The 14,185-nt window shown below is 41.5% G+C and overlaps 1 protein-coding gene across 3 annotated transcripts in view; it reads right to left on the bottom strand.

Annotated features, from left to right (window-relative positions):
• THSD4 (thrombospondin type 1 domain containing 4) overlaps window positions 1-14,185 on the bottom strand; it is a 572,998-nt gene that overhangs the window by 99,650 nt on the left and 459,163 nt on the right. For all 3 annotated transcript variants that reach the window (XM_024128852.3, XM_024128851.3, XM_024128853.2), the window contains one exon: window positions 6,786-6,990. In XM_024128852.3, coding sequence (XP_023984620.1) covers window positions 6,786-6,990 — 205 coding nt within the window. The remainder of the gene's footprint in view (window positions 1-6,785; window positions 6,991-14,185) is intronic.

Genomic DNA, 14,185 nt, shown 5'->3' with positions numbered 1-14,185 from the left:
CATTGCTATGAAAAGTTATCATGATATAACATTAAAATAAAGGAGCACATTGCAGAAAGTGTATATAGTAACATGAATTTTAAAAAATATATATTTGTATTTCCACAAAGAACTGGAGGGTATACACTGAACTGTTAAGAGTGGTCCTTTATCTCCATCTTTACACTTGAAACTGGTGGATCAAGTGTGAGGTTGGCATGGAAAAAGAATTTCATCTTTTTGCTCTATATCATCTGTATTGTTCAAATTTTTTACAATGCATGTGACTAAATCTTTGGAATTAATCAGTATACAAATGTGAGGCATCATATTATTTAAATACTCTAGTCTTTCCCACATAGAAAGCTGCTCAACTAACACATTAAATAAAGGCTTGCAAGTTACAGATGATCCATGATACTTGATTTTTAAAATGCTGACCACTACTTTCATTGTTTAAAACTTTTAAGAAAACGTGCTTAAAAGTAAAGGTATTGCCAGTTTATTTTAATTTTTAAAAAAAATTTATTTATTTATTTATTTTTGGCTGTGTTGGGTCTTTGTTGCTGCGCGTGGGCTTTCTCTAGTTGTGGCGAGGAGGGGCTACTCTTCGTTGCGGTGTGCAGGCTTCTCATTGTGATGGCTTCTCCCGTTGTGGAGCACGGGCTGTAAGCACGCGGGCTTCAGTAGTTGTGGCATGCGGGGTCAGTAGTTGTGGCTCTCGGGCTCTAGAGCGTAGGCTCAGTAATTGCCGTGCACGGGCTCAGTTGCTCCGCAGCACGTGAGATCTTCCTGGACTAGGGCTTGAACCCATGTCCCCTGCATTGGCAGGCGGATTCTTAACCATTGCGCCGCTAGGGAAGTCTGCCAGTTTATTTTTAAAAGTTTATAAATCTTCAAAAACAAAAAAATCCCGTCTAAGTCTAAAGCTCTATGACAGTGTAAACACGTTGGCAGGTAGAACATGTCCTGTAGAATCAATTTTTGCTTGGTATGCTTTTATGTCTGATTTCTTAACTGTTACATAATGACATTAGTAAATTGAGCTGGCTGAACTATGCCAAACTTTGATATTTCAGCTAAAATAATTTCACAACATCTTATTAAGGAAGAGGCAAGTAATATAAAATGTCAATCATTTTAATAAAATTAGATTTAACTTTTTATTTCCAAAGAGCAGGGTTCAGAATAACTCAAGTGGAAAAGGAGACTACATAGTTTACAATAGATAAACTGGTTCTAAAGTATTCTCCATGGAAAAAAAAAAGATCTAGGAATCTATAATCTCCCAGCTAGTCTATATTTTGGAGCATGTGAAAAATTCAAATAAACACTGAAAAGTGGAGTTCATTTCTGCAGAACTTCATTGGTTTCCAGCCTAAAATGAGACAGATAAACATCCTATCTCCTGAAATCTGTGCATCATTAAACGTTGTGATTTCTTCAGCTTTGCTCAGAGAAATAGTAAGCATCACGAGGTGCTGAGCTGGCCTGTCTTCCCAGCTACACATGGGCCAGAACCCCTTGTGAGTTATGGTAGGGCCAGGGCCAGAACTCAGGCTTTCAGAATCTGAGTCCAGCAGGTCCAGGTCTTGATGGCCAAACCAAAGAAAGCCATAAACTCAAGAGTCAGGTCAAATGCTCCATCGCTATTTACATATTAGCCAAGGCTTTTGGTGTATATGCCTACTTCTTCTGTGAAGTTTTTGATTTTTTAAAATTGAAATATAGTTGATTTACAATATTATATGTTTCACATGTTCAACATACTGATTCAATATTTTTATAGATTATACTCCATTTAAAGTTATTATATTGGCTACATTCCCTGTGCTGTACAATATATCCTTGTTGCTTTTTTATTTTATACAGAGTAGTTTGTACCTCTTGATACCATACCCCTATCTTGCCCCTCCCCCTTCCCTCTCCCCACTGGTAACCACTAGTTTGTTCTCTATATCTGTAAGTCTGTTTCTGTTTTGTTACATTCATTCATTTTTAAAAATTGGTGTATAATTGCTTTACAATGTTGTGTTAGTTTCTGCTGTACAATAAAGTGAATCAGCTAAATGTATACATATATCCCTTGCCTCTTGGACCTCTCTCCCCCACCATCCCACCCATCTAGGTCATCACAGAGCACTGAGCTGACTCCCTGTGCTATATAGCAGATTCCCACTAGCTATCTATTTTACATATGGTAGTGTATTTATGTCAAACCTAATCTCCCATTTCATTCCACCCTCCCCATCAACCCCGTGCCCACACGTCCATTCTCTACATCTGCGTTTCTATTCCTGCCCTGCAAATAGGTTCATCTGAACCATTTTTCTAGATTCCACATATATTTGTTTCATTTTTTAGGTTCCACATATAAGTGATAACATACAGTCTTTGTCTTTCTCTGTCTGACTTACTTCACTAAGCATAATACCCTCCCATTCCATATTGTTGCAAATTGCAAGATTTTATTCTTTTGTTTATGGTTGAGTAATATCCCATTTTTTATACCACATGTTCTTTATCCATTCATCTGTTGATGTACATTTAGGTTGCTTCCATATCTTGGCTACTGTAAGTAACGCTGTTGTGAACATTAGGGTGCATATAACTTTTAGTATTAGTGTTTTCCTCTTCTTCCGATATATACCCAGGAGTGGGATTGCTGGATCATACGGTAGCTCTATTTTTAGTTTTTTGAGGAATCTCCATACTGTTTTCCACAGTGGCTGCATCAATTTACATTCCTACCAACAGTGTAGGAGGGTTCCCTTTTCTTCATATCCTTGCAAAAATTTGTTATTTGTGGTCTTTTTGATGATAACCATTTTGACAGGTGTGAGGTGATAACTCATTGTGGTTTTGATTTGCATTTCTCTGATGATTAGTAACGTTGAGTATCTTTTCATGTGTCTTTTGGCCATCTCTATGTCTTCTCCATGACATTTTTCACAGAACTAGAACAAATACTCCTAAAATTTATGTAGAATCACAAAAGACCAAGAATAGCCAAACCAATCTTGAGAAGAAAAAAAAAGCTGGAGGCATCACACTCTTTGACTTCAGATTATACTATAAAAGTATAATCATCAAAACAGTATGGTACTGGCACAAGAACAGACACATAGATCAATGGAACAGAAAAGAGAGCAGAGAAATAAACCCATACACTTATGATCAATTAATCTATGACAAAGGAGACAAGAATACACAGTGGGAAAAAGATAGTCCCTTCAATAAATGGTGCTGGAAAAACTGGACAGCTATGTAAAAGAATGAAACTAGAACATTTTCTCACCATATACAAAAGTAAAGTCAAACTGAATTAAAGACCTAAATGTAGGACCAGAAACCATAAAACTCCTAGAAGAAAACATAGGCAGAACACTCTTTGGCACAAATTGTAGCAATATTTTTTTGAATCTGTCTCCTAAGGCAAAGGAAACAAAAGCAAAAATAAACAAATGGGACCTAATTAAACTTAAAAGCTTTTGCACAGCAAAGGAAACCATCAACAAAACAAAATGACAACCTATTGAATGGGAGAAAATAGTTGCAAATGATATGACCAATAAGGGGTTAATATCCAAAATATATAAATAGCTCATACAACTCAATATCAGAAAAACCAAACAACCCAATTAAAAATGGGCAAAAGGCCTGAACAGATATTTTTCCAAAGTTTTTGATTTTTAAATTTCAATTTTCACATACTAACTCAATAATTGCATCTTTAGTAAATAACTCCAGATCTTTTCTGAAGCAAGCAAAGTAAAGAATGTCCATTTTTAAAAGTCAGAAGACCATGCATGTAAAAACAGTTGGAGACTAAAGTACGACACATGTAGCATGACTACTATTAGTAACTAAGCGAATAGCCTAGAATAAGTCATTTAAATATTGTGGGTTTTAAAAAAACCTTTAAAAATGAGGTGATTAAACCACCTTCTCCAGCACTAATAATACAAGTCCTTCTGTTTTCATAGAAATCTATTTTCTATCTCTATCAAGTTTGGAGAGTCATTCATTTTAACAATTCCAAGTATTTCACAAGGCAAGTTTGATTTTTATTACTAATAACCCACAGGCCATTCAGGAAAACAGTAGGGCAACTGAAAAAACTTGTTAAAGGTGTGCAATTTTGAAAGAAATGATACACATTTGAACTATTCATTTCCTCTACATTGTGTATTCTGCAGAACAAATGTACGCAGACGGCCAAATCAGTTTTGTGCATCAAGTCAAATTTTTGTACAAAATACAGTTTACATAGCCAGAAATCACGAGGTAAGAAAACCAAAACTTTTATCAAGACCTGGAAGATTGTGGAGAACCCTACTACATACCTCTTTGAAAAATGTTTCAAGAAAAAAAAAAAAAGAAAGAAAAATGTTTCAATGTTTGAAAATGTATAATGTGAAATACAGTCATTGGAAAGTTCAAAAATAGCTTGATAGACCTGTGCTCTAATAGCTTACACATAATCTCAAACAATTGCATGCAGTTTAACTTTGAACATATATAGACTTCCCAGAACAGGAAATTTCATAGGATTAAGTGGAATAGGGGACGAGAACACCTGTGATGAGAAAAAGACCATCCCATCCACTGTGCGCTTTAAAAGAATGAATTTTATGGTAGGCGAATTAAATCTTCATAATAGAAGGAAAGAAGGAAAAAAAAAAAGAGCCCTCTGGGTGATGCTACATCCCAAGTGATGCTTAAGTGCCCTAAACAGGAAGCCCTGTTCATCACCTCTGGAAACTCTTTTCACTCTCGCCTGTTCTTCTATCTCTACTCTCCCCACTCTGGCCACATGGCATCACGTCATACTGCCATGGACTCTGGATTTCTCATGCACCCCACTGGTCACTGGGCATAAGAAGTTGAACATGATTTTCTGAATCATTCTTCCATTGATTCTGGGTACTTCCATCCTCCTCTGCCTCCTCTTCACCTTTTTTAGGGAATTTCAGGGAATTAGGGGATTTGTATTCCATGAAGCTTTGACATACTGACAAGCTCTCTGAGACAAAAGAAAGAGATTGAACATTTGTCAACTGCTTATAAGTGCCAGGGGCTCGGTGGGGTCCTGAATATCTGTTGTCCTATGGATTCTCATGAATACTTATAGGGTCCAGATTCTTATTCCCTTATTCTAGATGAAAACACTGAGGCTCTGAGAGCAGTTTCCACTCAGACATCTGGTGGGTCATCACCCAGGTTATCTATTTTACCTTCGGAAGGCACAGCTTAAAAGCCACTTACTGAATAGAACTAATTCGAGCCAGGGAAATTACTAAAAACTACACAAAGCTCACAAAAAGTGGCATTGTTTGCTGGTGCATTTGAACACAATTACACTTAAAGCAATCCCTCAAAGAACATTTTCCATTCTAGGAACAGGATGTTTATGAAGATTTGCTCTTTTAATAGTACAAAAGAAAGGAAGCAAAAAGACCATTTTTTTTTTCTGCAAATAAAAATAACACACAAACAACTCAGGGGGAAACTAGCCTTATTGCCACTTTGGTGGCTCCCGGGTTTGCCAGAGCAAATGTAATAGCTTTCCACTTTAATTGGGTTTGTTTCAGAGTCCCATCTGCCATCCCTTCCTCCTCCCACCAATAAAACCAAGTGAAGCTAATTTTGGATGCATTTGCCCAGACAAAGATGGAAGAGCTGCAGAATCTAGAGTTCTTGAGTTACCTTCTGGGGTGATCCTGGTACTCAAATTTATAAAACTAATGATCTCTCAGTTGCTGCAGCCATTGACTGCTGCATGGCCAACGGTGTACCAGAACTGCTCATGGGTGTTATCTCTTGGTAGACTACCACGCTTGGAGATAGACTGCCTGGCTTTGAATCCCAGATCCACCTCTTCCTTGCTGTGTGACCTTGTCAAGTTACATAATCGCCCTGTGCCTGTCTCCTTATGTATGAAATGGGGAGGGGAATAGCTCCCATCTCCTAGGGTTGTTGAGAGGGTTCAATGATTTAATACCTGTAAAGCACCAAGAATAGTGCCTAGCATATAGTCTGTGCTATTTAAATTTCTGTTAAATAAATAATCAGAAAAATAAAAATGTATATTGCTGTTCATTAAATGTTTTTAAGAAATTGCTTTCCTTATACTATTTTGTTAACTGATTTGTCCATGTTTAGATGAGTTAGAATTGCTAAAAATTAACTTGCAGGACCTGATTTGCTTTGCATAAAATCAGCCAGAAACAGAGAAGGAAGAATCAACAAAGATCTCCTTTTGTGGGAAAATGGGTTAAAAATGGTCTCCCAATATTGATGATATAGCCCAAAATGATCGGTGACGGGTTCTGCAGCTGTTCCAAAGACACACACATACTGTTGCCTCAGGCTGATGAAGCAGAAAGAAGAGAAAAATGGCTTTTGCTTTAGACCCCCGCAGAGTGACAGTCCGGACAGGATCATCAACTGCCCCTGTCCCCCTGAAATTCCAACAGAAAAAGACTGGCAGATCTCTTGGCATTTCAAAGAGCCTCCCCCATTTCAGAGAAACAACTTAGGCCATTCCTGATTTCATAGCCTTGCTTCTCTTGGAAGGAACAAAGGCTGGTTTAAATATGTAGATATTAAACATTTCCTTGCAAGAAGGACTTTTTTTACTTTCCCCATATCATTTCAAGGGGAGGCCAGGTAGTGCTTTGGTACTCCCCAGTGGCACCTTCTACAGGTCCAAGGACCTCTGGACACTGCTATGTCACAGTCCTGGAAGGAATACATCATCTCGTAGGGACAGCTGTTTTCCTCTGGAAAAAGATCAAGCTTACCCAAATAGTTGTTGCTCTTGTACATCTCGGTGATGTTGATTTTTGTGGCTCCTTGAGGAATCTCAACAACTCGGTGGTAGCCCAGGCTGGTGAGGGCATGCTTAAACACACCCGACACAACCTGACAGCCTGTGTTATCGCCTCCGCACACCCCGCATTTGTCCACGACTTTGTCGGAGCCTAGGTAGTCATCACAGCCAATGCTCTGCAAAGAGGTGGAAAACAAGAGACTCTTGTAGCATATGTCAGGAGCATCCCAGGGAAGAAGGGGAGAGGGGACGACTGAAGATCCGTTGGTGGGTCTCGACCTGAACTTCCTCCTGCCGCCATCCAGATCCTATAGATAAGCAAGTTCATTCTTCCCTTCGCTCAACAGATTTCCACCGAGCACCTGCTCTGGGCAAGGAACTTCTTTCCTAGGTTATGTGTGAAATGTACGTTCTAGGGGTGAGGTGGAAGCCACATCAGTAAACAAGTAAGTAAAACAAGCACACTTGGTAATCAGGAGAAAAATAACACAGAGATAATACATAAGGAGGGTGTGGGGACTGGACATTTATTAAACAGGTTGGACAGTGAAGTTGTCCTGAAAATCCATCCCCCTGTTGGAAGTTTTTGGGGACCTAAAACTGGGGTTTGTCCTCAAGTCTTCTGTCCGGAACGACAGACAATACAAACACGTAGCCAAGTACCCCACAACAGTAGTGTTCTCCGGCCCTGTTTCTTAGGAAGTTAAATCAAATTGGTTGAGATCTGGGTCCCCACTGGTCACTGTGACTCTGAAAAGCTGAGCAGTTGGGACTTTTGCTTGGCTGGTCTAAAGCATTTTTCCCAGGGCAGACAGGTCCAGGGAAGCAAGGACCAGAAACATCAGCAAACTGGATGATATGCATCTAAATAACGGGATACATCAGAGTTTAAAGGAACTCTGACCCTCCTGCGTTTCCTCCCCAGTGAATCTTCTCATTATTCATCCCAAGATCTTTTTGCTTTATCTTCCCCCTCCCTATTCATGTGTTTCTTAGGCAATTTAACCTTAGGACCCAATGGAATGGTCTTCACAGAATCCTTTTCCACGTCTGCAGCTGAGTCCATAGGACTCACATTCGTGTATCCTGAATTTAAAGTTGGGACATGTGGTCTGAACAGAGAAGATTCTGTCACACTTCTGTTGGCAGATAGAAGTGAGCTGATTATAGTTTGGACAATGAAATATCGGGATGACAGGATTATTTCACTGGGTTACGGGGACAGGAAATGATACTTGAAATCAGAATGGTATTTTACAACTTGAGACACATGTCTGCTGAATCAGAGGTTTGTGCTGGTTCTGGAATTCTAAGAGCAATCGTCAGACCCCACCTCAGGGGCAAAGTGCTCAGCAAACCATTCGGAGTCCACTTTTGATTTTGTTAAACAATCCTGGGTCTGTTCACGTGGGTCCTACAGGCCAAATCCTACAGGCAGAGTCAGATCAAAAGGTGTTCATTCTTTCCCCTCCGACTTCATGTTTGACTGACATCTTTCTGCAGGCACTGTACATCTGCATTATTATTTCCATATTCCTGTGTGCACATTAGTCCATCAATAATAACTGGTCTCTTGACAAATAGCTTCTCTGTAAAACATTATTTCTGACAATAACAGAACATCATCTCAATATGTTCTTCCACATCCAATTAGCCTTTCAAAGTGCCATGTTTGCCATGAATTTCTCCTCCCTCAAATATTTCTTGCCCTTGCCCTGTGTACGTTTTAGCAGAAAAATAAGGAAAACGCTTTCTGTGCATGGTTTCTAGCTCGCACCGCTGCTCCGGGTTCTCCTTTGCTTTGAAACAAACAAACAAAAAGGCCACCATCAGCAGAAGTTTGGGAAAGTAGATCCCACGTTACTAAAGGAAGATTCGAACTGAATGGAGATGCCTCTGATTCTCACTGAAGGGGAAGGTGAACAGAAAAGCTAGCAGCACTCACAACCCTGCCCTGTCTAGCAAAATCTTAACTTCTTCCCTTCCCCGCTGCAGGATCCATTCTTGCTACCCCTGGCCTCAACTTAACCCAGACGGAGCTCCTCGTTCCCTTGGGGCACTCCAGGTAAAGGCAACAATGTGTACCAAGGCACAGAAGTAGGAAAGAACACTGAGGAAGTAGGAAAGCATGCTCATAGACAGACATGGTTGAAGTGTAGGTTTGCCACTAAGGATGAAAGGAGGCTGGAGAATTTAGCTGAATCCGTTAAGGATCTTGTTTGCCAGGGTGAAGAATCGGAATTTTATTCTATCATATCAACCACCGCTGAAGAAGGTGGGGGCCATCCTCAGATTTGTTTTTCAGGTGATAACTTTAGCTGTAGTGAGGAGTGGGTCTTAGAGGGGGGAGAACAGGCAGTCCAGTGAGTCTTTCTTTTGTCAGTGGGGTGTATGGGATATTTCAGGAAGGAACAAGAGCCTCCGAAGACAGGGACTGACTTTGCATGAATCCTCAGCCCGCAGCCCAGTTAGAATGGGATGATCACAGGGAAATTCCACAGCCGTGGATTGCTTCAGACAACCACACGCACAGACAAAACACCATTTTATCTTGGAAATAGACACTATATTAAAATGCTCTGCACATCCCAGTGGATCCCACACCAGATTTCTGGCACCACACTGCCACTCAGGGTGAATCTAGACATGGGGAGGGAGGGCTGCAGCAGTTTTTCCTGGTAGATGTCTAAGAGCCTGGAGGTTGGCTTCAATGATGCATGTGGCTGCACAAGTGATGCCAAGAACTGAAGGTAACATCCTGCCTCCTCAAAGCCCATCTCTGGACTCTGAGCACCCAGGGTTCACTCCTTAAGAGAGAAGTCAGAACAAGGAGTGTGTGAACCTTCCCTGAGGGGTGACAAAAGGCTAACAGAGCACCCTTCTAGTGTTCTAGTGCCCAGCCAGGGTCTCCGAGAGGCTCCGTTGCTATGGAGCTGCTAAATGTCCCACATGCAGTTCGCAAAGCAGGAGGGACAACCCCATAATGCGAACTGGGCAGATGACGTGCTTTCAAGACCTTTATTTTTAGCACCGAGGGCATAGGTAAATTACATATCTGACAACTGTCCCTTCTCTTGCATGGGGCTATTATGAAGATCAGATGATATAATGAGGGAAAATTTGGACTTGGAGTCCAGGCAGGGCCTAGCTAAGGAAGTGACCTTTGGGCTAGAATCTGAAGCACAAGAAGGATCAACCATGGCAAGATCTAAACATGTAATCACACATTTTATCACTAATGTTGTTGAGTGACTGCACTGGGCGAAATCTGGGAAATCCCAGGCTGACTCTGACATGGGTCCTGACTATGGGAATTTGAGTCTAACTGGGGCGATTAGACACACATGCAGAAAACCACAGGCTATTAGGCAACGAGGAGTCCCTGCATTCTCTATGTCATGCTGGGCCAGATCGATTCTCTTTTAGAAAGCTGATAATTAACAATGGGGAGCATAAGTCTGGAGAATGTGGCAAGATCCCAGTCTGAACTAGGGGAATGATGATGGCACGAAGAGGATTTGAAAGATGCTTAGGAAGCAAAACGGACAGGCCTTTGTGAGGTAGAAGGGAACTCAAATCATTGTCGCCGTCCTCCTCCCCCTCAGCATCATCAAACCTAACATTTACAGTCTTTGTCATATTCCACGTCTTCTGAATATGTAGTTTTCTCATTTAATCTTAAAAGCAATCTGTGCTATTGCTGAAAAACTAGGAAACTGAGACTTAAGAGAGAGGTTGGTAACTGGGCCAAGGCTATGCTGCTAATAAGAGGTGGGGCTGGATTTGAACCCAAATCCCATGCTTGCAACCATTATGCAAAAACTGTCCCCCTCCAAAGGATCAGAGGTCACACTGAGGGTTCTAGCTTTGTCGAAGGAGTGGATGGTGGCTGTGACCTAGGTGCAGAGGAGCAAGTTCAAGGCACTGTTACTATAGTGACTGTGAGAGCCTGGTCCAGAAGTGACTCTGGCATTCTCCTCTTCCAACATTATGAAGCACCAAGCACATTTTGTGTCTCTCTCACGTTGACTGTTTTACCATTATACGCACAGTAAGTGAATAAATATTTTAGCTCCTCTTCCCATCACATTACTGTCACATAACTTTCTTACTGTTATACCTTTTAATTTTGAGATAGTTTAAGACTCACAAGAAGTTACAAAAACAGTACGGAGCATTTCAGTGACCCATCACCCAGGCTCCTCCAATGACAGGATCTCACAGCATATTAGCGCAGCATATTGTCAAAACCATGCATATCATGGACATCAGTATAACATATTAACTCAAGGATAAACCTTATTTGGATTTTGCCATTTTTCATCTGCACTTTTTCTTGGTGTATAGGTCTACACAATTTTATCACATATATAGATTCATGTGCTTTGTTGCTTTCTTTAAAGCAGCTGGTATTCTCCTCTAAAACATGGAGGTATAAGTTGATAAGTGGAGCTGACGTCATTTAGCAGGAAAAGCAGTTCGGCATGAGGGAAAGAATGTTGCACTGGGAATCAGGAAACCTGGAGCATAGTCCTGGCTCAGTCCCTGACTTATGTGTGATGCTGGGTGGCTTGCTTCTCTCTGGGCTTGGTGCTGAAAACATTTCCACCACCATGCAGATCTTTCAGGGGACAGTGCTCAGAAATGAATCTGACCTGAATTCTGGTTTGCATATCAGAAGTCTGGTCAATTGGTCTCTGATGGGGTTGACTTACTGGTGCTGGTCTGTGTCTCTAAACTCTTTCAGAGGCACCACCAAAGTGCACACTTAAGGTGACACTGCTAGACCTGGGTCTCGTGCTGGCTCTGCCACTTAGGAGTGCTGCATCATTGGACCTGTTGATCAGCCATTCTGAGCCTCAGTTGATCTATGGCTGGGGTGGTACCTCACAGCACTATTGGGAGGATCAGATGAGGTAAACACGGAAGGCATTTAGCAGGATGCTGGATAGGGTGGCTTCTCAGGCAACTCTGGGTTTATCATTGTCTTCATAGACTTGGTTTCATCTGGAATCTATCCATTTTAAAGTAAATCCCGTCCTTATTTAAGTGTTCAGACTCACTCTTATTTCTATAGCACTTTCTATTACTTCTCAGTTGCAGATATTCTCTTCTTCATTTGGAGAAATTCAGAAAAGTGTGAAGGGCGAAGAAAAGGCCAAGTTCTCCATAAAGGTAAGACAGCTTACATGGCTCCTTTGCACCCTTACTGCTCCAATAGTATTGAGTGAAAAAGGATAGAACAAACATCTGGTCCCTGGCCCCTGATCTATATTTCATCTCTCTCTCTCTTTTTTTTTTTTTTTGCTCACCATATACTGTCGTTCAAAAGAGATATTTCTTGATGTTACAAAGGCAATTGGACAACTATCATATATCCTTATACTCTTCCAGTGATTTTTGCAACATGTTGTAGGAAAATTTTATATGTTGTAAGCCATCACTGGAGAAATTGCTCAATTGCCTCCAATTGTATGCCAAAATTAACCTAAATGAAATTTCCTGTGGGAAATGAGCAAGCTGGATGACATATTTGGTGGTGAATTTCACAGGGAGGGGGCCTCTGTACATCATGGCAGGGTAGGCTGGTGCCAGGCGTGCAGATAGTGGAGCTTCTGATTCCCTAATGGGAAGCAGATGTTTCTGTGTGTGCTCAGTAAACACATCAGATAGGGTAAACTCAACTGGTTGGCTAGATGACACCGACAGGTCAAACAATGTGCCTTAATAACCATGCTTTCCCAGCAGTGTGGGAGAATGTTATTATTAACATGATAGTCGCTAACACCGATTTACTTACATTTACGGTGAGCTAATTCGTGGAAATACATATGGATGCCAAAACTTTTATTCATGACACCCTGTTGAAAGAAATCTTTTGCCTATGATAAATATCTCCCTCTTATTACGGTCAGGAATGTAGATCAATACCACCTTCCTGGAAAGCTATTTAGCAATATATACTGTTTGACCCAGTAATCCTTCTAGGAATTTACACTAAGGAAATTATAAGAAATGAGGCCAACAATTTCTCTATGAAGGAGCTCATCATAGTATTATTATTAATGAAAAAATGGAAACATCCTAAATGTCCAACATAGGGAAATAGTTAAACAATATACAGAAACCCTCTGGGAAACACTGGAGGGAATCTTTTTCCAGTTGTTTTTCTCATGAAAATCTTCTAGCATTTGTGCCAGCACGATTGACCCTCAATATAGTTTGGTAAATGTTTCCTGGGGAGCCTGTACTATGTGCCAATATGGTGTTAGGCAGGGGAGACATGAAGGTAAAACCAACACAGTTCCTACTTATGGTCTAAATCAGGGGTCAGCAAACTACCGCCCACAGGCCATATCTGGCCCATCACCTGTTTTTATAAATAAAGATTTATTGGAACACAAACATGCCCATTACTTACAGTTTACTTACTGTCCAGAGCTGCTTTTGTGTTATGACAGCAGAGTTGAGTAGTTGCAAAAGAGATAGTATGGCCCACAAAGCCTAAAGTACTTATGATTTAGTGATTTACAGAAAAAAAAAAAAAAAGCCAACCCCTGGTTTAAATCAAAAGGCAGACACGATGCCATCTTTCAATATGGCATGTATATGTTCAGAGGGAGGCATGCAGAGCCCTGCACAGACAAGGCTGAGGCTCAGGTTGAAGGCTCCAGTCTGCCCCTGACTGGCCCTCATCCTGCTGGCCACTTGATTCGTTCCAATGTGTCTCAACTATAATACGGAAGGCAAAGAGTTACCTTCTACCTCGGTCGTTTTCTTCTTTTCCTTAAGCAGAAAACACATACTTTTCAAACAAAACCTCATGCAGAAACAGAGAGAACTCCAATACGTAAAATGAGAAAAGCAGAACTGTTCTGGTTGAAGAGGGGCTGGAAGGGTTTGGGAGCCCGCGTCTCACCTTCCTGCTGGCTCTTCTTCCTCACGGCCACGGTTTCTCAACTGCGGCTCTAGTGCCAATTTGGCCTAGAGAGTTCTTGGTTGTGTGGATTGTCTTCTGCGTTGTAGGATGGTTAGCAGCACCCCTGGCTTCTGCCCACTGGATGCCAGTAGCAACCCTCCCCCTCGGTATGACAAACAGAAATGTCTCCAGACATTGCCAAAGGTCCCTTTGGGAACAAAACCACCCCCGGTGGAGAAGCACTGCTCTAGTTTATTCCACAGCTCACGGAACACCTAGGAGCACAGATCCCCTGGAAAAAAGCTTTAAAACGATGGCGAGGGGCTTCCCTGGTGGCGCAGTGGTTGTGCGTCCGCCTGCCGATGCAGGGGAACCGGGTTCGCGCCCCGGTCCGGGAGGATCCCACGTGCCGCGGAGCGGCTGGGCCCGTGAGCCATGGCCGCTGAGCCTGC

This window comes from Physeter macrocephalus, chromosome 11 (assembly GCF_002837175.3).
Source record: "Physeter macrocephalus isolate SW-GA chromosome 11, ASM283717v5, whole genome shotgun sequence".
Taxonomy (NCBI): domain Eukaryota; kingdom Metazoa; phylum Chordata; class Mammalia; order Artiodactyla; family Physeteridae; genus Physeter; species Physeter macrocephalus.
The sequence above is the reverse complement of the archived record's forward strand: the minus strand, read 5'-3'. Positions and strand labels throughout refer to the sequence as shown.